Consider the following 26,201-nt stretch of genomic DNA (forward strand, 5'->3'; position numbering starts at 1 on the left):
GTGGGTCGTCAAACAAAAAGTTATAATTTTCTTTTCTTTTAGTTATTGTTTTTATACTCCTTCTTTTCATTTTTTTTTCTTTTTCTCTGGGCTGTTTTATTTGTTTGTCGTCTTTTTTCTTATTGTTTTCCTTTTTATTAGCCCGTTTCGTTGTTTTAAAGTGGGACTTTTTACTACTTCACATATTTTTTCTTTTTCGTTAACAATAGATTCGATAACATTTTGTTGATTTTTTTTATTTTTCTAATTTGGTTTTTTATTTTTTGTTCTTTTGTTCTTTTTGTGTTTTTCAAACATTTTATCAATATCAAAAAGATCGAGTATTTCAAAAATGTTTTTGTTTTCTACATTTGTTCCCCAAAGAAATTTCGGATTGATTACTTCCCACAATTTCATAATACAAATAACAACATCACACGCCTGGCATGTTTTATCCGAAGAAAGTGTATTATACATATTATCCAACTCTTTAGTAAAATCATAAATTGAATCAACCATATCCCAATCTGTTTTCAACAGTGGACGTTTTGTTCCCAGCCTTTGAATGGATTTTTTCATTTGTCTCAAATAGTCAAATACCCGAACACAACTATTAAATCGTGTTTGTGAAAATGTCTTGGTTGTAGAGTATTTTTCATCACACTACTCACAGTTATTTTGAAGTGTTTTTGACAATTCAGGAGACATGTGTGTTGATTTGGAAAACTTATTGAGAAATTTTAACCGAATTTTGAATTTTGGAATCTTTTTGATGACATCTTTAAATAGCAAATTGGCTGTATGAACAACACACCCAACTTATTCTCACAAAGAGAACCTAACATATTGTATTTGTACCATTGTCAGTATTTATGGCAAATATATTTGTGATTATGTTATTTCTGTCTAATATCCGTTTTACTCCATTGCAAATAGTGGTGGATTTATGTGTCCCAGTAAATTCACCAATTTCAAGTATTTGATTTATAGGCATGAAATCTTGAAAATATGATCTTAAAGTAACCGCAACAAAACTCTTTCCGAGCTTTGACATCATATCAGTAGTAATATAAGTTTTTGAAGGAACGAGATTATTATCAATAAACTGTTTTTGAATATTGACTTCTTCTCGAAATAAACGCTCTAAATAGTGATAAACATTTTCACTTGATAAACTAAAAATTTGGATTAAGTATTGTTATTAATTCACTTTAAAAGTGATTTTGTGTTTGCGAAAGAAGTATATTTGCATATATGAAAAATTTCATTAATAGTTTGACTACCTTCCAAATTTCATTCTCAATTTCTAAAGTGAATTTCATATCAAGTTCAGCTTCTTCGGCTTATATTTTTTCTTTATGAAATCTAAATAGATGTCTTGAAAGTGTGTAAGTACCTTTGCGTTTTCCTCCACAGAAAGATTTGCTGTGACTGGACAAAAATTGCATTTATACGAATGCATTTCTCCTGTGATTTTGGTATAATATTTGTAATACCATTTGTCCTCCAGAGACATAAACAACTTGTTTTTTATAATTTTTGGGGGTTTGATTATTTTTATTATTAATATATTATTTTTATTGATTATAAATTATTTTGATTTTAAGATGAACACAATATTTATAATAATATAATTTTAAAATTACCAAATTTTATTATTATTTGGAATATAATATAATTGTTATTTTATTTTTTTGTTTAATTAATTAGTATTTGTTATATTAATATATATACATATACATATTTAATTGGACGATATAAAAATGGTTTAACTAAAAATCGGATTTGCCATTAACTTTAATATAAACATCTTTGTTTTTTTCTTTTTAAATAAAGAATTTTTAATTATTTAATTGAGTTTGGTTTTGATTTTTTAATTTTTTACTTTAGACATTTTTGACAATTTAAAAGTTTTTTTTAGTAAAAAAAAACATAAAATGGCTTTCAAAAACAACACGAAAACAAAGTTAAATTATATTTTTAAAACAAAAGGTTCAATAAGTGAACACAGAAGACGGTCGATTGTTTAAAAAGCTTCTTTTTATAAACAAAACCCAATTTTATCCACTTTTCCAACATTTCATAATTTGGCTGAATTAATAACAGTTTATTATCAGTTCAAACTAAAAAATTAATTGTGGTTTTTATATTATCGTTTGTTTTGATTAAAGTTGAGATGGAAAGACAAATATTTACAAACAGAAAGGCTGTATAAAATACAGTCAAAGATAATAACTATGTTGGAGATAAAAGCGCGGAAATGGACACAATGGACACTTTAACTTGGAGGAAGTGGTCGAAAAGAAAACGGTGGAAAAAACGGAAGACTTGATTAAAACAAAGAAGTTAAAAGAAAAAAAGAAATGAAAAGATTTAAGTAAGGAGACTTATTTCGATGTTGTGTGTTTATTGTAAATGGATTGCTTTTTGTTATCTTTTAGGTTTTTATTCTTCTTTGATAATAAATAAAAAATAGAGAAATAACATAATTTCTAATTTTTTAAAACATTTTTGAAAATACTGTTATTCTTTTATTTTTAGAATCTTTTTACTCAGTAACCCCATTTTTGCTTAAGTTGTACTGGTTTTTACCATAACTGCAGAGTCCCTGATACAACGTTGTTATTTTCTCAAACGTTGTTTATTCAAGAATCTTCTGATTTACAAAGATTCATAAATATAGCAATCCATAAACTCAAAAAACTCTAGCAACAAGAAACTTTTTTTGTTATTTTAAAATGTTTTTGTTATTTGTAATTTTTATTTTAAAACAACTTAAAATTCAAATTCATTTAAATTCAAGATCTTTCATTTTCCAAGTCGAAACAGATCGTTTCATCAAAACACCGGCAAAAGAACGATCTGAAGAATAGAGAGGAGCAGTTGCGAGTACCAACAAGAAAGAGAATATGGCAGAATTAAAATTGAGTCGGTGTATTTGAGGTCGCGGAATATGGGAAATGATGACTGAGTTGACACAGAGGAGAGAGGTGAACAGTAAAGTATGAGTTGACTGTATTAAACTTGTTCGTTGTGATGAGTATGATAAGTACGAAGAGAGAAGTGAAACAACCAATGTCTGGGTTTAAGTGTTTGAAACCCTCTTACAGTTCCTTTGAACCTCCACCAATCTAAAAACAAACAAATTTTTATTATTATTTAATTTATTGAAATTTAACGGAATAATATGTTGGACTTGTTTATTTTTCGTTTGTTTTCATTTCCGATAAAAAGGGATTATTTGTTTTAATACAAAAAATAATCCCAGAGATGTTCTTTGTTTCTTTATCCCAACTTCGAGGAGTTCTCTCTCGACCCCAAAGTGGGGACAATAAAATACAAAGGGAATGTTGTCCCATCCATGCAGACAGTCACTAACACGCTAAGCCTCACCCCTGATCTATCCACTGCCAACATAACTGTTTCTGTTCCATCTTTTGACGTGACAATGGCATGTTGGTCAGATTTTTCGGCCCATTCCTGGAATCTTGACTCATTGCAGTTAAAGATAAAGGGAGTCGGGATACCAGTCGAGTTGGATTTCAATATTTCGAAGTACATCCTAATCTGTGATTCTTGAACATCGGCACGAGGCGTTTCTATGGTCTTTCTTTGAGCAGACGAACACGTTCTTCTTTCTCGACAAAGTTATACAAGTCCCTGACGCTGATATTGACTCTTTCCAACTCGCCGACCATAAACACCATCAACTGTGTAAGTCACAGGGAGTCTTAATTCTTGATTTTCTTCGATGTAGTAGACAATGGCGTCTTTTTAGTTTGCAGAAAATACACCTCTTCGCCCTGAACAACACAACCTTTCTTCGGTTCTCTTCATCTACCTCGACCAGATATATGAAGGTATGGATGTAGTTACTCTTTTTAAAAATTTGACATTCTAAATACCACACTTGGCTCCCATGCATTCCCTAAATCTAAACACTTGAGTTCTCCAATTTTCTCTTCTTTGTTTCTTTCGAGTTCTTGTAATCTCAGGATGTTGTTTATGATTTCAACAAACTTGTCTTCAAACCCGGCTTCCAAAAGATAGCCATAAAGACCATTGAAGTAAAATTCATCGTCGGTAATTCTGTCAACAATATGCTTGTTGTTGTTGAATTCCACGCCGATTTCCGCCATTTCCACTGATGATTCAGAGAAACTGTCTTCAGTGTTTACTTCTTGTTGATGGGGTTCAACGTCTTTCATTGTCAAGTCTTTAATAACTTCTTCATTACTGGCGACGACCAAATATTCAACATAAAATTCAATGGTTTCCATTGGTACCTCGACATGAAGTATTCTGTCGATTATCACTTCCCGGAATTGGAGTGTTGTCATGTTCCAAAATCGACATAATCTGTTGGAACCCAGCTCTTGGAACAAACAAAGTTCATATACATTGCAAGCACTGTACCATATGTTCATTGATGTTCAATATCTTCTTCGCGTTCTTAGTCATCATTTCCAGTTATTCAAAGATCTTCACATGAGAGTCTTATTCACATTGAAAGGTTCGGATCAATGTCTCGATATCGGTGATTAAATAGTTGAGTATGTTGTTGTAATAATAAATAACACAATTTATATTTGTTCTAAACTTCTTGTGCATGGTGAGAAGATCTTTGTGAAAAACTTCGAGATTTTCAACAATATCATTGATATCTTGCTGGGAACAAAGAGCACCAAAGACATTTACCTGTCTCATATTAAAAACAAATCGTCTCGAAAATGCATGCGGAAGAATCATTTTCTTTTTGTAGTTTCATTTATTTTTTTGAGTTTTTGGTTGTAAAATGGCTTTTGTTCACCTCCTCCTTTCATTTTTCTGGTTTATTTTTCTTCAAGATTGGGACTGTTTTTTCCAAAAAATGGGTTATTTGCAAGACTATTTCTTGCTTTTGTGTAAAAAGACATTTGAAAGGCTATGAAATTATTTTTTTATGGAAGAAGAGATTTGTTTACAAAAAAAAACGAGGTAAACAAAAAACAAAATTGCCGATACTCCATTTTTAGTCGAACCTTCTTCAAATAAGACCAAAAAAAGGTTTGAGTAAATAACAACGTTGTATCAAATACTCTATATTTATTAGATTCTAATTGGACTGGCCAACCGCACTAAAATTAACCCCAAAATTAAATTTTTAAACCATTTGAGCATATTTTGACTTGTTACTTTTCTTTTTACTTAAACTAGTAAACAATAATAAATTTAGTCATATAGATTAAACGTGCAAACGAAATAAAGAAATGCTTTAATTTATATATTTCAGCTCAAAAGTTCGTTATTTTAATAAATAATAAAACAAATAAATAGAATGAAGGATTAAAATTATTTGAGCAAAATATAACAAATATTCATTTTGGTAATAAAATAATAAATTTTATTGAAAAATATGTACAACTTGTTGTTTTTGGCATTTTTTCATTATGTGTAAAAATGACAATCGATTTTTTTTCTCAAAAGCAAATTACCAACATCATGATATTCAATAACAACAACAGGAAATAAACAATAAATGGGATAATATATTTAAACAAACTTGTAAATTGGTTTAAAGACTGTTAAACATTGTTTCATATATTGTACAAAAAATAAAATACATGTAATTTCAAAGAATGAAGTTCTTAACATAACAAACAATTGTAACATTAGATGAATTGAAAATCATGATTATAACAATATGTGTGAATTGTAAATCATGATAATTTAACCCAAATTATAAAAAGTATAAAATTTTCAAGTTATTATTCATTAGTTATGATCACATTGCATATGTTTTAATTGAAACGTTATTTTGAGAATGAACAATGATTTAAACATATAAGTGGTTAACAGTTACAAAAAATAAACACAATGTTATATTTTAAATTGATAAGCGTTTAATTTATATTTTTGAAATAAAAGTTACAAATCATAGTCATTATACATTTTTACTGTTATAACATTGTAATTAATTGACTGCACAATGATTATGTATTTAATAATGTTGTAAAACCAATTGTTATATTCAATTTAAATAATATTAATGAAAATGATTATTGAAAATAATTTATAAATCACATCATTTATTTAAAAGACGATTGCATTTAAAGAATATATTTTTGGTAAATTTATATTGTTTTTGGTTCATACAGATTTATATTTTTTTGAATATCAAAAAATATAATTTAAAAAAATAATATTTAATAATCATGTGTTCCCAAAAACGTTTATTTTTTAAAATTTGAAATAAATAAAATGTTATTTAACTTTTGTTTATCGCTTCCAAATAATAATTAGTTTTATATAATTTATTTGTAAAAGCAAAAGTCGGTTATATGTGTGGTCAACTTTGGTTTCGGCAAAAAGGAACGTTGCTTTAAAAATTCGGCATAATTGAAAATAATGGTCATCGGTTGGCCAGTCTAATTCTAATCATTTGATTGATTATTAGAAAACTAGAAACCCCACAACAAATTGTAAAAAATAAAAAAATTTGTTATTATTAAATTAATAAAATGAACAATTAAAAAACTCAATAAAAACTTGAATTTGTTGATAGATGTTGATTGAATTGTCTATAATTTTTACTATCACATCTGTTGCAATGCTCTCGATACTTTACTTCATAAGTTCACGCTCGGCAAAAAAAGAAGAGGAGGAAGAAAAAAAGAAGGCACATTCATACACACAAACAGAAGAACCCATAAAAGAAGGAGAAGAAGAGGAAGAAGAAATCGAAACGGTCGACGTGTCAGCATTATTGAAGGCACAGAATCGCCGTGCGTTTCAGTTCAAATAAATAAAATATTTTTGATTGGTGTTTTGACAATAAAAAAACTAAAAAACACGTGTTACTCTTTTGCGTCGACAATTCCTCCAACTTCAATGGCGTATGTTGCCTCAGCCTCCGGTAAATTTGGCGAGTCATACAATTTGACGATTCTCTGTTCGCCCTTCCCTTTTCTTAGGTAGAGCCTTGTTGTGCTGGCATGGGCAATAACGTGGCCACCAATGGGTTTTTTGGGATCGACAACAAACATTGCTCCTCCTCCCGGATCGCTCATGACTTGGTTGGTAATCACAACTGCGACATTGAACTCCTCACTTATCTTAATCAGTCTGTTCATCATCTTCCCGAGCTTTTGTTGTCTCTCGCTCAACTCGCCTCGTCCACTGAAATCCACACGAAAGAGTGAAGTAACACTATCGACAATGAGTAACCTGAATCTGTCCTCAGCCATTCTGGCCGCAATTTCGACAAGAAGGTCGAACTGTTGTTCATGTGTGTAGGCACGAGCAATCAGGATATTGTCAAGTACAGCGGTTTGGTCCACACCAAAACGCTCTGCGATCTGCGTTATTCTCTCTGGTCTGAACGTACCTTCTGTGTCGATGTAAGCAACCTTTCCATTGGCTCCTTTCAGATTTGCTGGTAATTGGGCCGTGACTGCAAGCGTATGGCACAGTTGTGTTTTTCCCGTTCGAAACTCACCAAACATTTCAGTCACACTCATCGTCTCAATTCCACCACCAAGAAGTGTGTCGAACTGCGCACTCCCTGTTGTAATTTTGATCACATTCGCTCGGCGTTCGAGAGCAATAGTCGCACTTACAAACGCATGCGTCGGACAGACCTTTCCTACGGCTTCCAAAATCTTATCAACCTTCGCATCCGAAAATCCTCTAATGGCACAAAGCTCCTTGCGTGTGTGCATGATAACAGACTCAATAGTATTACAACCAGCCTGTTTTAGCTTGTTGATATCTCCCACATTGATTCCATGCTCTTGGAGACCCTCAACTTGGTGAAATGATGGTGCCTCCTCTTCGTCCTCAACAATTTCGGACTTCTCCTTTTCGGCTTCTTCTGCCATTCTCGCTGTTTCTTCTCACGTTTTCATTGCTCAAATCTTCTCTCGTTCCACCATCCGACATTATTTAATCTCGAGATTGATTTTTTAATGTCTCTCATCCAATACTATTATTTTCTATTTTAATAATATTTTTAAAAATAATTTATAATTTATAATTAATTATATTAAATTAATACAATAACCTAATCATATTAAAATAAACTAAACTTACTATACCAGAATTATAAAGTGAACAAAACCAAAGTATTTACAGTTGTGACAAAAAAATAGCCAGAAACCAAATTATTGTAAGAAGTAAAATAAATAGTTTTAAAACTTTAATTGAAAACTAATATAAAAATAGATTTAAGTTTCTTAGCATTTTTGGTGTACCTTTTTTTCACTTTTTTAAAACCCGTTATTTTCAGGTAATCAAGGGGAAATACACCCTTCTGACAATTATTTGGTCAATAAATAAATATTATTATTAAATATTTATTTATTATTATTTATTAAAAATATAATTTTCAAGCTATAAAAAAACAAGAGTAATTTCCACAAAATTAAACAATATAATTTATATAAAACAAGCTCGAAAAAAGCAAAACAAACAGAAAAAAAACACAAAAAGAGATGACAACCGTCGAATACCTCGAAAGTGTATTAAAAGAACTTGACTTGAGTTGTTCTCGCCAAATAGTCTTTAATCCACTTGTGATAAACTTTTTAAGAAGTCTTTTGATGTATGTCCAGGAAGCGAAAGGAGGTGCTTTACCGGAACACCCCACACAAGAAGCACCACAACCGTTACAGTTACAACGCAATTTTCAAGACCAGTTGGCGTCATTAAAAGATGAATTAACACAATTAATCGATCAAAACACTTCTACGATGAATTTGAGAATAGTTACTATGAGTGATACTATGCAAGGGCTTTATGATAAGGTGAATGCAATTGAGACGCAGAAGTTGTTGAACGGAATACTCTCAGGAACGAACACAGAACACACCACTAAACTCAATGCACTGGATGTCCAACTTGAAGAGCTCAAGGGAAAGGTATCAATTCTGACTAACTCATTGCTAACACTCAAAACTGAAATGTCAACACTAAAAGCACCTCAAGACGAACTCACAACACTAAATAACAAGTGTGAGGCGTTGCGAGTTCAATTGAGTCAAGTCACTTTAAAGGTCGATAAACTCAACCAACAAAACAATGACGTTATACACGAAAATGAGGTGCCAAAACCGTTATTTGGGTTCAATCAAGAACAACCACAGAACTCAAGTGACGTGTCGACGAACGAAAAAACAAAACAAACAACTGATACGTTTAAACCAAATTTCCAATTCACACCAACAATTAAACCATCTGTAGTGGAGAAAAAGGGCGAACCAAAAAGCGAACAAAAAGTGGAGAAGAAAGAAGTTAATGTGGGAAAACTCGAAGAAAATAAGATGAATGCACAGAACAAAACAAGTCCGTCGTATTGTGATAAAGTCGATGAAATTGATAAAACTGTTAAAGAACAAACAAATAGTCAAACAGTGAATAAAACACAAACAAACCAAATTCAACAAACTCAGAAAAAGCAAAATGAGCAATTGGAACAAAAAGATGATGTGACGCCTCAACGTAAATCAACAAATCAAATGAATGGGAGTTATACAACAAATGTGCAGAACCAAGAAAATTGCATTGAGAAGACAATTGAAGTAAAACAAATGTTGCCAACAACACAAGTAAATGCGCAAGAGATAGTCACTCTGTCACAAACAGGGACTTTACCAAAGTTACAGCCATTCAGTGATACGGTCAACTCCCCACAAATCACCGCGCAGTTGTCTGGATGGTGTCAAGGAAAGGTGAAGCTCCTGTTCTTATCAGACGAGCGAAAGATTGATTCACAACACGTGAACAAGAAGATCCATGGGAAGAAGGGAATACTTGTGATGTGTAGAAGTGAGAGTGGCAAGGTCTTTGGATTTTTCAGTGGCGGGAAAGTGCCGGAAACCACCGAGATGAAGGGGAAGTCTGCTTTTGTGAAGAACGACTGGAAGCACTTTGTCTTCATGTTTGAAGGGAAGAACCAGATTGGGACCAAATTTGAGAAGAAGGATTGTGGGGATACTATAGTATGGAACTCCATTGGGAGCGGAGTGTTTGTTGATTGTCGAGATGCGTTTGCAATAGGAGAGAATTTTGTTGTTGTTGGCAGGACGGCGTTTGAAGACAAATACTTTGATGCGGTGTCTATAGAAACTCTTGTTGGGAGTCAGCGAATCACTTTGAATGACATTGCTATCTTTGGGGTTGAAGGAGAAAATGATAGTAAAGAGAGTGTACAAGAAGCGCAAGAACCACAACAGAGTACTGAAGTTGAGAGTCGGTGTACTCAAGAACAACAAAATGAGAAACAAATATTACCCCAAACGAAGTCCGCGAAGTTTGAAGAGAATAAAAGTGTTGGAAATTCAATAGCGAGCGAAGCGGAAGTCCAATTGCACAAGAAACTCCAAGAAATTATTTCTTCAACTCGAGAACAAACGGATTTGGCACTTTTCATGAACGACAAGGTCGTCACTGCTCTTTACCTCTCTTGGAACAACCAACGATTTAGTAGTTTACTTTATGATAGTAAAGAGAATGGGATGGACCCTCAACGGTTCTCCAAATTCTTGTCGTGTATTGCCAACACTATTATTGCCGTGCAGACAACAAGTGGGCTGATCTTTGGGATCTACAACCAAACCAAAGCCCCTCAATTTAGCACGCGAAAGGCGACGATAGAAGGCGACACCAATCACTTCGCCTTTGTTTTTTCAACGTCGAAAGTCGGCGCGCGGTTTAAGACCAAATCTCCGCCACAAGTTGGGTTTATTGGAGATATGAACGACGTCATGTTCCAAGTGGGGAGCAGTCTGATAGTTTTTCAAGACGGGCGAATAGTCATTTCGGATGAATTTAACAAGTTGTATGATGGCGATATGTCCAATGAAGAAATGGTTGGTGGCGCAACGGAGGGTTTGAAGCTCCAGAGACTTGTGGTGATGGTCACTTCGACCTCCGAGGCGGTCATCTCGCGTGCTCTTTCGTACAAATCTTCTGTCATCAAGCAAGAAAAGGAGAGTGAAAGGAAAGAAGCTGAGATGGCACGAATACAGAAAGAGAGAGAGGAGAAGGCGCGTCGACAGAGAGAAGAAGCCGAGAGAAAACGCGTTGAGGACGAGCAAATGAGAGTTTTGGAAGAAGCCGCGCGGAAGGAGGAAGAGCGACGAGTACAACTTGAGACGGAACGAAAGAACAAAATGGCTGAGGAGAAGAGGAAACAACTTGCGGAAGAGCAACGGAAAGTCAATGAAGAGAAAGAACGACAACGTGTTATTGAAGCTGAGCAACGAAGAAAAGAGAAAGAAGATATGGAGAAGGTGAAAGCTGCAGAAGCCGAGGCGAAGAGAATAACAGAAGAGAAAGAACGACAAGAGAAAGAGGCGGCGGAACAAAAGAGAATAGAAGAAGAGCGACTGAACAATGAGAGAAAGCAACTTGAAGCGGCGTTTATTGAGCAAGAGAACGAACGGAAACGACTTGAAGATGAGCGCCGAAGGACAGAAGACCTTGAGAATGAGAAGAGAGAGAAAGAGAAGTTTGAGAAAGAGAAGCAAAAGATCGAACGGGAACGACTCGAGAAATTTGCAACGACGCCGGAAGACGTTTTGGCGAAGATGGAAATAGACACCAAGAAACAAGCGGACAAATTGATGGAGTCATCTGATGGAGTTGAGATCATAGAGGGGGAAGAGAGTTGTAGTGATTCGAGTTCGGAGAATTACGAAATCTGTGAGATGGAGAATAGCGATGATGGGGCTATTGTAGAAGAGAATTTGAGTGAGAGTGGGAATGATGACACCCCGGAGAACACAAGTAAGCCAATAATTAAAGAAGCCACTGACGACTCGGACGAGTGGAAGGGCGGGGAAAAGCCCAAGAAAGAGGGGTACACAGGGAAAGAGTGGCTGAAGATGTATAAACAAGGCAAAGACTTTATGTTCAACAAAACAATTAATTCGAAAGATCGGATAATGACGGCTTTAGCAAACAAGAAGGCGCTCCGTATGTTGAGTGGGGCTATTGTCTTTAAAATGTGCAAGAAAATTTATGACACTACACACAACAAATTTTCAACACAGGCATTCAACGCGGCGATAGCGGGGAAGAAATCGATTATGGTTATCGTACAGACCGAAGGCTGTGTGTTTGGGTGTTACAACGAGAGTGATGGACTGCCTCGTGTTGTGAAGAGAGAAACACCAATCATTGCAAACAAAGCGTTTGTCTTTTCGTTGGTCAACCGCCTTGGGGAACCCTTTTTGGTCGAGAAGAAGACGAACTCGTCCTTTTATTTGCACAACACAGATGATAACGGTATCGTCAGTTTCGACTGCTGTTTCACCATCAAAAAGGACAAGAAGATATACGTCCAGAACAAGAAATGGAGTGAGTGCTACAACACCAAATTTGATAGTGGGATTCTCACCGGCGCCACTTTTCCTGTTGTTGCGGATATGGAGCGGCTCGTGGTGTTTGAATGGAATTGATTTTGTCTTGATTTGCTATATGTGGTTTATAGAAGAGAGCGATACACAACAATCAATAGAAAACAATCAGAACTGGAGGTATTGCCATCTGATCTTGATGACTAAGTCTTCGTTCCCAGCCTTTGCATAGATGAGTGACAAATTGAATGCAATCTCGCGATCAAGCAACGCCTCTGCACTGTTCTTTGGGATGATGGACAGCGCTTGTTCATAGAAATTCGACGCTAAATAGAGGACGTCGAGCTGATGATAGAACCTCCCAACGTTGTACAACCCCTCCTTTTTGAATCCGCATAACTCTAAATACCTTTTCAAGTACGTCAGACTGTTCACCATCACTGAGGACTTATCTATAGTATTTCGATTCGCAACATCGCCAAGAAAACACAGAGAAATGGACAAATTGAGTAATGCAGAGTTCTTCTGGTTGTCGTACACATCAAACAGTAACGTGAGGGCCTTGTTATATTGGCACGTCGTCAAGAAGAGGTTGCCCAATATAATAGTGATGATCTCCTCCTTCGGGTATTTGGAGTGCATGCGACTGAAGTACTTGAGGAGGCCCGGGTTAGTCTGTCGGCGACTCAACACGATGATCTTGTTAAAGAAGAACCAGAGATCCTTTCGATTGGGGAAGACAAGACAGAGTGCTTTCAATTGAAAAATCGCCGCTTCGAATGATGAATACCTCAAACAAATGTTAATGAACGACGTCCGTATAGCTACCTCGTTGTCTTCATCATGCCCCAAAACTGTTATTAAAGACTCGATCGTTTGCTTACACTCGTCCATTTTGTTGATGACAGCCGCACATGTAATATGCCACGTGATGTATTTTTTAATCCTTTCAATGCCTAACACCTCTTCAAGTAATACAAAGGTCCCTGCTATTTCAATCACTTTACGATTATCACGGTCAGTGTTCCGAGTCTTTTTGTCAACTAAACTACTCTCTTCCGTCTCACTTCTGTCCGTCTTTTCATTCTCATTGAAGGTCTCCACCGGCTCGACTTGTTTCTGTTTCAGACTCTCGACCTTTTGGGGGACATCAAATTGGTCCCACTTGATCTCTTCATTTGGTATTGGTGGTGCTACTGTGACGGCAGTGTCCTTTCTCTTTTTGCGCTTCGTCTGAAAGAGTCTGTCCTCTTCAATTTCACTCTCTTCCGTATGCTTTTTCTCCTTCTTTTCTTCAACCGGCATTTCAACACCCAAAATCGACAACACCGCACCCATCCGCCACTTCTTCGACCGTGAAAATCGAAACTGTTTGATGCGCGATTTGATCAGGTCCGTCTCCTCCTTTTGTATCACCTTCCCAAAGATCCACAGAAACGTCTCATAACACTTCTCGTAATTGTCTTGCCTGTAAAACCCTTTCATCTTCATCCTCAATATTTCTATCACATCATTCTGCTCGCTCATGTTCTGGAAGACTTCGATGTCGTTCATCTGCTCCAAACTCTCAAAGTAGTGATCACTGATCTCACACATCTTGTCGTACTCCCCCTCCTGTAACATCTTTCTCATTAACAAGACAGTGACATCCCCGCGATACCCACACTCTTTGTGCGAATTCTCCCCATACTGGAACGCAAGCGGCTCGTTCCCTAAATTCCAGTAACACACGGCCAAGTTGCCCCATATGACGGCGTTGTCCATCCCTTCAAAACTGCGAATCTTTTCATACAACTCCATCGCCTTTTGATACTCCTTTTTTTTCATCAACTCATTTGCTATTAACACACTCAAGTCGACAATATTCGGGTTGATGTTCTTCAGATGATATAAGTAGTACGGCATCCACGTCTCCTCACTCTTCTTGCGGATATTGAATATGCAGACATTGGCTTGCATGTCTACGGGGAACGTACTCTCGTCGTGCGTCTTCACGTAGTTTGTGTAAAATTCAGAGAACTCGTCGAGCATTTCGTTGTCGAGTAAAAGCTCCATTAATATATTCCCAAGACTTAATTCAACGTCTTTATTCTCTTTAATCCGTTGCTTGACACCTCCTAATACGACACTCGCAGCTTCTTTCTTCCTCTTTTCTGTGATAAGAGCCGTCGCTATCTGTTTTGCTGTTGTCGCGGTTCCATCAAGAGCTATGAGTGCTTGGAATGTCGATAAAACGCCGCGCGAGTCCGACATCTGTGTCCCAACTTTGACTCTCTCGTAGAGCAAATCGACGTTCTTGGGATCGTGGAGAACAGCTTTCGATAAACAGTAGTAGTACTGCTCTTCGTCGCCATCTTCTTTAAACATGTCTGCAAGCCGCTTCCACAACTCTCCGTCAGTTCGCGTCATATGCGCCGCTATCATGAAATAATCCCTTGCAGTCTTCTTATCTCCCAAATCGGAGTATATCATACCCAATGTGTGATAACTATCGGGAATTTGTGGCGCGACTTTAATGGCTTCGAGAGCATACTCCGTGGCTTGCGAATACTCCTTTTTAACATAACACATCGAAGCTTCTCCTATCAGCTTTTTAACAGAGTCGGGTATTTTTCGGGTTTTGGGCTTCGAGTCGGAGAGATCAGAAGAGTCGGAAGAGTCCGTGTTACTCGACTCACTTAATAACCCCGTTATATCTTCGCTGTCACTCCCAAACAAATACTCACCCACTGACATGTGTGATTTGGTTTGTTCATACTAGTTCTTATTATTAAAAAAAAACTATACTTTTATAATAAATAAATGATAATATATAATTAAAAATAATTTTTAACTAATTTTTAAATGTTATTGTCATTTTATTAAATTAAAACGTAATAATGAGGTTTCTAAATAGCTAGTCTTATATTATTAAAAAATTAATTAAACTAGTTTACATTATTTGATTATTTTATTTTTTTAAATAATTTTTACAAAATGTATATTATTTAATTAACTAATAAAATAATAATTCAATAGTTTAATTTTGTAATGTTATCTATATTTTTTATGAAATTTTATTAGAAGCATTTGTGGTCTAAGGGCAGAATTCCACCCTTCCAAGGTGGAGATCCGGGTTCGAGTCCCGGCAAATGCATTTTTACAATAATTAAAAAAAGTTTTATTATTATTTTAATAAATTAATATTAACTTTTATAAATAAAGACAAATTCTAATTTACTAGGTAAATTAAAAGATATCGTTTAAGATTTTGAGGCATCCATCGTGGTCAATATCCTTATAAGCACCAGCTGGATTTTCTTTGAACTTTGCAGCAATTTCCTCGAAGTGCTCCTTTCCATATCCCCATTCAGAGAGTCTTGTCTTCATTCCAATTCGTTTGAAGAAGTTTTCAGTAGCTTCAATAGCATCTTCTGGTTTAGCATTTTTGATGCCATAGACGTTTTCAGCCATTTGAATCAACTTTTGAGCGTTCTTCTCTTTGTTGAATCTCATAACACCTGGTGTGGTCATTGCAAGTGTCTCTCCATGTGCAAGACCGTAATAAGTCGTAATTTCGTGTCCAACAGCATGTGCACCTCCGCACATGGATACACCAACACACAAAGACCAATTAAGAGCCACAGTAGCCGCATAACAGAAATCAGCTCGAGTCTTATAGTCTGTTGGATCATTAATGGTTTTCTCCGCTACACTCATGATGACTTTGAATACCCCTTCCGACTCTGCATCAGTCACTGCATTCTTCTGATAATGTGGAATGTACTGTTCATAGACATGTACAAATGAATCAACTAACCCATTTCTTACTTGGTTAACAGGAAGTGACATTGTGTAAACAGGATCCACTATGGAGAAGGTGGGATAGACACTTGGATGGAAGAAATGCGACTTTGTTTTATCAGAAACACGTGAGATAACCGCCCCACAATTCATTTCACTTCCTGTCGCTGGAATGGTAAGTACAACTCCAATTTTGGCTTTGGCTGGATTGGGTTCATACTTCCCATACTTCATTATAATATCATAAGTATCTGTGCTATACGTATGTTCAAGAGCAAGAGCGATGTACTTGGTTGCATCTACAACTGAACCTCCACCGACAGCCAAAAGAAAATCAATGTTGTTCTCTTTGGCAAGTTGAATTGCTTTAAGGCAAGTCTCATGGTGGGGATTTGGTTCGATTCCTGCAAATTCACAAATGGGTGTGACATACTTTAAAACATCATTGTAAACTCCATTTTTCTTAATAGACCCACCACCATATATTAACATCACACGAGAAGTCGTTGGAATCAAATTTTGCTTCTTGATCTCTTCAATAGAACCTTTTCCATAGATGAGTCTCACTGGATTGCAATAAGTGAAGTTGTCCATTTTGTGAATAATTGAATTACTTTCGGTTTAAATAGATCTTAAGCAATATAATTTCGTTGTTTATTGAAGTTTTTGAATCAAAGTTATGTATTTTATGAGAAAGTAAATTGCATTACAACTTGTAATACAACTAACAAATACCAATTCAAAGTATAATTCCAAAGGTTAGTCTTTATTAAATAATTGATTACGTATTTTTTGTATAATTGGAACATTTTTTTATTTTTGACTTTCAAATTGCAAGGCAATGAAGATATAATAATTAATCATTTACAAACTATGTTGATATAGTAAAATAATTTATAAAATATGAAGAATTAACCACCTTATGGTTTTTTATATAGTTTCATTTAAAATTTGTTTTTTATTTTAAGAACAAAAAAATATTTGAATAACAAAAACTGTAAAAAACAAAATGTTGAAAAAATGACCAAAAAAGCTTCAAGTCTTCAAGAAATCAGAATGAACACTTTAGATCGGGGTAAAAACACTTTAATGGAAAGGGAAAAAGTTAATAAAATACTCAAAACAATAAAAAATTCAGAATCATTAAAACAATCTTTATTGGAGTCTTTGACAATGACAGAGCAAATCAAATTATTTTTAAATAATACCAATTTTCTCTAACAAATATGAGTAGACTATTCAGCATCACTCCTCAAACACTTTCTGGGCATTTGAAGAAACATGAAACTGTTGATCCAGATTGGATTTTCGTAAAATATCAAGAAAAATAGATGAATCTATTGAATAACTTATACCATTGTGTCCAGAAAAGAAAATTGCATTATCGAATTCGTTTATAATAAACCTCCGTGAAAAAAGATCCTTTCTTCGAAATATCATATAGTGGTTTAAGAAGACACATATAATATTTCCATGATTGCGTGAAAATTAAAGTAGTGCCAGATGAATTGAAAGAGTACAACTTGATTTCATCCACATTTACGACAATTACAAAACATTAAAGTTGTTCACTGAAACGCCAGCAGCACTTTTTTCAATGTAGATGAAGTCGGTTTTTCTGATTGGATGGATAAACACAACATGTTTGTTTATATTACCAAAGAGAAGTATGAAAAACTCAAGGATTCAGAAGAAGTTAAACTTGGAGTGTTTCATTCGTTCAAATGTAGCACATGTATAGCTTGTGTTTCTCTTGATGGTGCTTTTGTTACTCCAGCAATTGTTCTTCCGAACGAGAAATATTATTCTGATCTTGAAGCGGATTGTCATGGTTGGTTATTATATTATACCAAAACGGGGTTTGTCGATGAAACAATTATTCAATTGTGGTTAGTTAACCATCTCATACCACACATTGAAATGACAAGAAGACTATTAAACTGAAAAAGGAAACAGCGGTTGTTACAATGGACAATTTCACGGGTCATATTAGGAGTGAAATGACCGAGTTTGCAAGTCAACGTATTGTCGTTTTTTATTACTTCGTGCCTCATTCGAGCCATCTTGTCCAGTTCTTAGATTTATGTTTTGGGTATTGCCAAGCAAGCCCTGAATACAAGAGGTCCAACAACAATTGTAGAAAAGTCACTACCTTCAATCTCAATTAGCACAGTTGAACAAAAAGACGAGTTCAAGAAAGGTTTGAGTGATTGGATCCGAATGTTGAGTGAGAAAGACGGAAGACTCCACATTTTATTGAGAAGGTCTAACACATTAAGAGAACCAACTGGTATGCCAATAACTTATCACGCAAAGAAAGTGTTGGAAGTTATGGAATCAAAGGCGACCAATAATGTAATAGTTGCTTCGTTTAGAAGGTCTGGTGTTGTTGGTGTTTATTTAGGTCGAGTGAAGCGAATGTTTGTTTCGTTAAAGGAAGCAAGTCTTTTACTCCAGGAAGCCGGTAATGTTTTCATTTCGGAGATGATCGAGTACTTCGTAGTACCAGAAGTTGACTGTTTCTTGGTCACAATCCAAATGGAAACTTTGCCTTGGGTTGTCCCAAGACTAGTGACCCAAGCTGAACCGGATGTTATGTTAGCATAACATATTAATCCGGTTATTAATGAATTAGACAAATTAGTTGTCTAATTCATTCGCCAAATTAGACAACTAATTTGGCGAATGAATTATCCAAAACAACAAAACCCACGACAATACGCAAATTACATGTTCCATCAAAAACAACGTTATTAGAAAATGTAACGGATTCGTTGTCATGAAAGAGGGGTTAGATGTAAAACGACGCAGAGGACGATGTTGGATTTGTACACAATCTGGAATAGTCACAAACACTTCAAAAACTTGTTTAAATTGTGAAAAATGTGTATGTACAAATCATTCTGTCCAGATTTATGTAACTGTATGCAACATTTGTTTACAGATAATAACAAAATAACCACTATTATAATCAAATGTTATTCTAAAGTCTATTACCAATTTCAATTTTTAAAATGATTTATTTTTAATTTTGGTTTAAAAAAAGTCCTTCAAACGGGATGTTTTCGTGTGTATTGTAATACACATTTTTGGTCTTTTTTTCTGTTTTGTTTTTTTTATCAAAATGATTTTAAATTTACATGAAATTTGGAATTTCTGTGTTATTTAAGGTGTTAATAAGATCGTTGCAAAAAAGATCGTCAGAAATGCAAACGTTTTTTCAGCTTTTTTTAAATACAAATTGCAAAAATTAAAGTTTTCAACAATAAAGATTTTTTATAAAACAAAAAATAAATGGAACACCAACGTGTTAAAATAAATTTTTAAAATAATTTATTGTAATGTGTTAATAATGGACAGATGTATAGAATTTATTTTTTTTTGAAACAAAAATTTAATCTTCCAACTTTATTATATTATTAAAATATTATATAAATAATATTATATAATAAAAACAACTATAATGTATAACATTAATAACAATACAATATAATATTTTATAATAGTAGAAGGATAAATTATCAAAAACTTTCTTTTTTTTACCTGTTTTATCTAACATTTTTAAAGTCATTTATTATTAAATAATAAATAAAACTGATTTAAACATTTGAGTAGTTTTAAATTAAAAGAACGAATTGTTTTGCAATACAAGCTTAGGAAAATTGAACTAAAAAACACAACAAATGGATTCTGTTTCTTGTGTTTTACCTGATCGTTTAACAAAACAACCTTTGTTAACACAACCAAACACACCAAATGATGATTCTAAACGGTCTATATCAAAATGGATCAACATTCAATTAAGTAGAGACTATTTATTGACCGAGAAATATAAATATCTTCCAATATCTTTAGAAGGTAATGATCTTTTTAATGCACTTAGTGATGGAGTTTTATTGTATCATTTAGTCCTTAAATTTTATCCTGAATATCCAATCAATTTTCAACCCAAATACGTCCAAACATCTCTCTTTTATAAAGATGAAAACTTAACAAAACTCTTTGCTTTCCTGAAAAGAATCATCCCAACAATCACTCTGAGCCCAACAAACTTTTCACAAACAACAACATCAACACTTACTATAGTACTTGGATTTTTGTGGCAATTCATTGACAAAGTCTTTGAAAAGTCATTGAAACGAGCAATAGGGTCCCTTAATTTGTCTCCAAATGACTATTTGATACAATGGGTCAATCAGACACTAAAAGCTGATGGTTCTAATACCAAAATATTTGACTTTGAAAATTCAATTATGGACTCAAAAGCCTATATTGAACTGCTCCACCACTTCATTTCAAAGACCAACATTGAGGTTTTGAGGCAATCTGATCTGACGTTAAGAGCGGAAGAAGTAGTGAGAAGTGCTGCGACAGTGAATGGTACTTCTTTTATTACGGTGAAAGACATTATTACTGGCAATAAAACAAGTAACAGTCGATTTGTGGGGGATTTGTTTAACATATTCACACATCCATTTATTTCAAGTGAAGAAGAAACTCAAAAAGTGACTGATCACACACTAGAGAAAGAACTTGATGGTATCAAAGACAAAGAAACACCAAATAAAGTGAACTTGCAACAAGAAATAGACAAGAAAAAAGACGAATTAGTGACCGTCCAGAAAGAAAAGAAATGTAAAGACATTATAGATGCAGTCACAAAGGAACACTCCAACTTGGATAAAGAGGAAAAAGAACTGGCCGATAAAGAAGACATGCTTCAAGAAATGAATGACGTCCTTCTTCAAGCTAAAGCCAAAGATATCAAAGAAGAGCGCGAGAACCAAAAACGACTTGATGACATCAAACACGAGACAAGAGGGGCTGAACTCGCATTAAAGCATAGTGAAGAAGAAGCTCAACACAAACAAACAATCACCCAAAACTTAATAATAAACAAAGAGAGTGAAGTCGCTTCAATAGAACGTCTTCAGAACTATACCAATGAAGAGGTCCAACAGATGACTCTTGAGGTCGTTCAACAAAATGAAGAGTTAAAGAAAAATATTGAAAGCCTTGAGAAAGAAAAGGGCGAAACAAGGAAACAAGTCTTCCAAATGGAAATCCACACGGAAGAGTTGTCTAATCAACTTAAAGACGAGAATTTGAGATTTGAAAGGAAAAGAAGAGAGTTAGAGCGCCAACAGGAGATGGCGAAAGAAAGTGTGAAGAGAAAAGAGGCCCTTGTCAGTGATGTCTCAAAGAAGATTGAAGAAGTCACAAAGGCTACAGATCTCCTTATTAGTGACGTCAATGAGCAAAAAAGTGATATCGTCACGAAGACAGACATCTTAATTGATGAACAAGACACAAACAAACAGATCAGAAAAGATATCAAAAAAGGGACAACACAAAATGAGAAGATGCTTAGCGAAATCGTCGACTTGCAAACGCAAGACAAAACTAATATCAAAAATTTGAATCAAGCCAAAATCGAGACAAATAAAGTCAACAAACAAATCAAGATAACAAACGCGGAGAAACAACTTGTCATACAGGAGAGACAACAAGTCGAAAGCGACGCGGAAGCAGTGCTTGAAAAAACGGAGGAGGTCTCACAACGAGTAGAGGAGATCGACAAGAACCAATTAGACGCCGAAATTAAATACGCTCAACTTGAGGACAAACTCGTCGAAGAAGAGAAACAGCGCAACGCGCAACTGGCTTTACTCACAGCCAAATTAAGTGGTGACCGTGCCAGACAAGAAAAACAGGGTAAACGCGAGATCGACAAAATTACCAAAGAAGCGCGTCGCCTGAAGCGCGACGAGAAGGAGTTAAGCACCAAGAAACAACTTTTAGAAGAGCAGTTAAGAGTCAATGAAAGTCTAAAGAAAGACACTGAAAGTACTTTAAAAGACTGTGAAGAACGAATTCGGATGTTAAATGAGAGAAAAGACCAGCACGAACAGTCCGAGAAAGAGTTTGAAGTGACGATGAGTAAATTACAAGCACAGAAGAAGGAAATTAACGACAAGTTAACGGCAATCAATGCAGAACGAACAAAACAAAAGAAAGAACTGAAAAAACTCGAAACAGTCAAAGAAATCCAAAAGACGCTGAAGGAAGACAAAATTGAAGAGAAAAATATCTCTGCAGACTTACTTGAGAAAGAAAGACTTCGAACTGAAAGAAGAAAGAAAGAAAGAGCAGAGAGAGACGCCGCTATAGAAAAGGTCACGCGAAGGTCGAAAGAAAAATCTCAAGCGGCAACTCAGGAAACTCCACAAGATATCTCCGAGTCACAAAACCCCACTATCCTCGCTTTAAAAGAAAAACAAAGAAAACGGGACGAAGAACGTAAGCGACGCGAAGTTGAACGAGCAAAGAAATAAATATTAGACTCATTTAGTTTTTTTTATTATAACTAGTAAACTATTTTAAATAGTATAAATAAACTATATTAAATACTATAAAATAGTATCAAACGGTATTAATGAATTAAAGAAAGAAACAATCATTCAGCAGGTTGGTCTGTTTTGGCTTGGCCTTGGACTTCTTTTCTTAACAAATATAACTCGGTCTCTAGACGCTTTAATTTCTCTTGTTTATCTTTTTGTTCACTTAGAAGTTGTTCGACATATATTTGTAAACGGTTAATCTCATCGATTTGTTCTTTCACTACATGTTAAACAATTAAATATCGACCCATTAAGACTTATTATTTTATATTTAATTTTATTATAACTTTTTTAACTTCTTAAGTCATCAACAAACACTTCGAGGAAAACTCTGTTTTGTGGTTTCTAATACCACTAAACTCATCCCACAATTTTCCAAGATATGTGCGAATCGCGTTGACGTGTGCATCGTACTTCGCATAGATGTTTGTCTGCTCCTCGACTTCCATTTACTATTTAAGTTGGTTTTATGTCACTTTTTATCTTTTCCAAAGTATAGTTTATTTTATAATTAATTTTACAATAAAAAATACTATACTATTTTGTGGCTTTATGTTGAGTAACAAAATGTTATTTGAAATGTTATTAAAGGTCAATTGTTCAATTTTTCTTTCAAAGAGGAAAATAGGGTTTTGGCATCAAGTTATACGATATGGGCGAGTCTGCTGCGTCGATGGACATCGACGACCAGATTCAGCTGCAGCTCAACGAGTTTCTCCCGCGCCGACTTCACTTTGTATTAACAGAAACATTGAACCCCCTTGCACGAACATCAGTGTTAATAGACAACAAAATAGACGTCAGTCACGACGAAGTGTTTGCCCTAATGAAATGGCCGAAATTAGAAAGAAATGTAGGAAAAGGGTATTTCAACGCACACAGCAATTGTTATATGATCTCAGTGCTCCAAGCATTAACGCACACGACTCCATTGTATAACTACATTGCACAATCAAAAGTTATTCCATCACTCGAGGACCCCTTTTGGACGGCACTTGCTTCCTTGTTCAGTAAAGCCTTTGTTGGCAAGCAGAACACAATTTTGAAGCCAATTGCGTTTGAAAAAAATTTGAAGATCCTGTCGAAGTCTTTAGAGAGATACGAACAAGAGGACGCGACGGAATTTTATGTCCTCTTGTTGGACCATCTCCACGAGGCGGCTATAGGAAAAGGGAAGAATAAGATATCAATCATTAGTAGTATCTTCCACACAACCCTAACAAGTCGAATTACGTGTTATAACTGCTTGGGGATTAGTGACTCCAACGAACAATTTTCATTCCTCCCAGTCGAAGTGACTAAGGACAAAACACTGGAGAGTGGCCTTGACGTCTTTTTTAAGAAAGACGTGTTGGACGGGTATACCTGTGACAAGTGCAAGACGTCCTCAAAAGCGTCGAAGAGGTATTTTGTCAAAGAACTTCCGTGGGTCTTAGCTATTCAAATCAAACGATTTGGGTGGGATGAGCGCAAGATCAATGGCTTCGTCAAATTTCCAAGCGAACTGAATATGTCCAAATACGGGAAAGATGGGCTGTTTGACTTGTATGGAGTCATTGTTCATTTGGGAAGAACTAAACATGGGGGGCACTATATCTGTTATATTAAAGGACCCAATTCGGGGTGGTTTCAATGTGATGATGACACTGTTACTTCCGTCCCTATTAAAACAGTTTTAAAGAGTGAGGGCTATATGCTCTTCTATAAACGGTCGAATGAGACGGTTTTGAAGAGTGACACCAACAAAGTGGAGAAGCAAAAGGATGACATCGATGCTCTTAGTGCACTCATGAAAATGGCAAATGACAAAGAAACAAGTGTAAAACAACAGAATGCAACAAAACAGGAACAAGTGACGATCAATGAAATGGAAGAAATACAAGAAAGACACACAACTCGAGTCCACACCCTTATAGTCCAATTAAAACCTATTCTTTCTAAAGTCGAACCAATTAAGAGAAAACCAGAAAGTATTGCCCCACCACTAGAAAAGAAACGTGGCAATGAAAGTCTTGATACTAATGCTATAGAAAAAATTTCTAATAGCACATACGACGGCTTCACTATCAAAAAGAAAAGTCTTCCCAAGGAGGAAAAACAAGAAAAATCAGAGAAGAATACCAAAAAGGTGGTGAAAAGGAAAAAACACATCGACGCTTTCGATTTAAAAACAATCCCCGTCGGTTTACAATTCAATGAACGCGTCGACGCTTGGGACGACGACACTAACACACAAAGAAAAGAGTTGCGTGGCGTCGTAGGAGATGTCGACAAAGAGATCCAATCGAGAGTGACTAAATTGGATCAGTACGACATCGACCTTGATAAACCCAAACAACGAAAATTGAGGAAAAACATGAAAAATGCTTTTAGAGTCTCAAAAGGTGTTAATGCCTTCCAAAAAGTCGCAGAACAGAAGAAAAAGTCAGCCAAGAAACACAAAAAAGATTTTTGATTGAATACTGTTGTATTTTTTATTAATATAAAATAATATAATAATAATATAATAATAATAATAATTTTATTATAATAATATTATAATAATATTAGTTTTATTATAGTTTGACAATAGTAGACAAATATAATTAATTCGTAGACGGCATCTTGTCTTCATCAGTTTTTTTCTTCTTGAAGTACTTGATTGCAATATAAAGCGACGCGCCAAACAAAGCGACAAATATTAAAAACACCATAACACTTGCACTAATCCACCACATTGAAGTCGTTGGTTTGACAAAGATATAATCGGGACATGAAGTTGATGGGTCTTTTGGAGGGGATGGCACTGAGTTGTTATTTCCATGATAATAATTGAACGAAACATGTATTATAATTATATAGTATTATAAAGTATTATGTAATATATTATAATATTATAGTAATATTATTATAAATATATATATAACAAAATAAGTAAATGAAGTGTGAGAAAACAAACAGAAAGCAGCAATAACACCCCCACACAAATTGTCGTAGAACGCAAAGTCGCTTGGAGTGGTTTTTCCATTTGACAATTTATAGAGGTGAAGGGTAAGTGAGTAGTTACTTGGGTTGTTGATCTTAGTGTCTTTAAAGAGGTAAATCCCATTTTTAGAAATTTCATCGAATTGGTCATCTGTCACTAATGTGGTGAACACAAAGGGTTGTTTGAGAGAGATTTCCTTTATCTTTTGGGTCTCGATTTTTGTAGGTTTGATGGCGATTTCTCTGGCGTTGAGTCTCTTGATATTAACACTCCCATCGATTTCGAGTGTATCCAATGACACATTGATTGCATCGAAGTGTGACGTCGTGTTGAAATAGCCAGTTGTGACATCAACAATATCACAGTCAAAATCCGAATCGAAATACACATTCTTCCCACTGATAATGCTGTGGACTTGTCCACTCGTCTGCTTAATAGTTATCTTAGTCTCGGGGAGCATCAACGAAGTGATATCAGTTGCTATCTCTACAGAGCTTTTAGTGGTTTTCGTGTAGTCGAAAATGCAGACGCCAGAGTTACACGAAGTCCCGTCGTTAGGGTCTTCCAATGTTTGACTGTCAATACAAAGTGTGCTGACTAATTCAAACCCACTTTCACACCGTTCGCATGTATCGTTTGGACAGGACTGACACCCGTAGAGGCACCCACAACTGAAAGAAATGAAAAACAAAAGATGTGTGATATAGAACATTATATATCGTTTTAAACAATCAA

The 26,201-nt window shown here is 35.0% G+C and overlaps 8 protein-coding genes across 8 annotated transcripts; 4 read left to right on the plus strand and 4 right to left on the minus strand.

Moving 5' to 3' along the window:
* Nucleotides 1-6,815: 6,815 nt before the first annotated feature.
* EIN_418470 (meiotic recombination protein dmc1, putative) lies at nt 6,816-7,838 on the minus strand (the record flags this gene model as incomplete). The annotated part of the gene is made up of 1 exon (XM_004254691.1): nt 6,816-7,838. The coding sequence occupies one exon, from the start codon at nt 7,836-7,838 to the stop codon at nt 6,816-6,818; it is 1,023 nt and encodes a 340-aa protein (XP_004254739.1).
* A 612-nt stretch (nt 7,839-8,450) lies between these two features.
* EIN_418480 (hypothetical protein) lies at nt 8,451-12,419 on the plus strand (the record flags this gene model as incomplete). The annotated part of the gene is made up of 1 exon (XM_004254692.1): nt 8,451-12,419. One exon carries the CDS (start codon nt 8,451-8,453, stop codon nt 12,417-12,419), a length of 3,969 nt encoding a protein of 1,322 aa, XP_004254740.1.
* Nucleotides 12,420-12,485: 66 nt separating this feature from the next.
* On the minus strand, nt 12,486-15,053 carry EIN_418490 (O-linked N-acetylglucosamine transferase, ogt, putative; the record flags this gene model as incomplete). Its single annotated transcript, XM_004254693.1, has 1 exon — nt 12,486-15,053. The coding sequence occupies one exon, from the start codon at nt 15,051-15,053 to the stop codon at nt 12,486-12,488; it is 2,568 nt and encodes an 855-aa protein (XP_004254741.1).
* Nucleotides 15,054-15,545: 492 nt separating this feature from the next.
* Nucleotides 15,546-16,694, minus strand: EIN_418500 (alcohol dehydrogenase, putative; the record flags this gene model as incomplete). Its single annotated transcript, XM_004254694.1, has 1 exon — nt 15,546-16,694. The coding sequence occupies one exon, from the start codon at nt 16,692-16,694 to the stop codon at nt 15,546-15,548; it is 1,149 nt and encodes a 382-aa protein (XP_004254742.1).
* A 1,032-nt stretch (nt 16,695-17,726) lies between these two features.
* EIN_418510 (hypothetical protein) lies at nt 17,727-18,044 on the plus strand (the record flags this gene model as incomplete). Its single annotated transcript, XM_004254695.1, has 1 exon — nt 17,727-18,044. The coding sequence occupies one exon, from the start codon at nt 17,727-17,729 to the stop codon at nt 18,042-18,044; it is 318 nt and encodes a 105-aa protein (XP_004254743.1).
* A 1,739-nt stretch (nt 18,045-19,783) lies between these two features.
* EIN_418520 (hypothetical protein) lies at nt 19,784-22,435 on the plus strand (the record flags this gene model as incomplete). Its single annotated transcript, XM_004254696.1, has 1 exon — nt 19,784-22,435. The coding sequence occupies one exon, from the start codon at nt 19,784-19,786 to the stop codon at nt 22,433-22,435; it is 2,652 nt and encodes an 883-aa protein (XP_004254744.1).
* A 718-nt stretch (nt 22,436-23,153) lies between these two features.
* Nucleotides 23,154-24,956, plus strand: EIN_418530 (hypothetical protein; the record flags this gene model as incomplete). Its single annotated transcript, XM_004254697.1, has 1 exon — nt 23,154-24,956. The coding sequence occupies one exon, from the start codon at nt 23,154-23,156 to the stop codon at nt 24,954-24,956; it is 1,803 nt and encodes a 600-aa protein (XP_004254745.1).
* Nucleotides 24,957-25,086: 130 nt separating this feature from the next.
* On the minus strand, nt 25,087-26,178 carry EIN_418540 (hypothetical protein; the record flags this gene model as incomplete). Its single annotated transcript, XM_004254698.1, has 2 exons — nt 25,087-25,286; nt 25,440-26,178. 2 exons carry the CDS (start codon nt 26,176-26,178, stop codon nt 25,087-25,089), a joined length of 939 nt encoding a protein of 312 aa, XP_004254746.1.
* Nucleotides 26,179-26,201: the final 23 nt, after the last annotated feature.

The sequence above is a fragment of the Entamoeba invadens genome (assembly GCF_000330505.1).
Source record: "Entamoeba invadens IP1 unplaced genomic scaffold scaff_1105074724939, whole genome shotgun sequence".
Taxonomy (NCBI): domain Eukaryota; phylum Evosea; order Mastigamoebida; family Endamoebidae; genus Entamoeba; species Entamoeba invadens.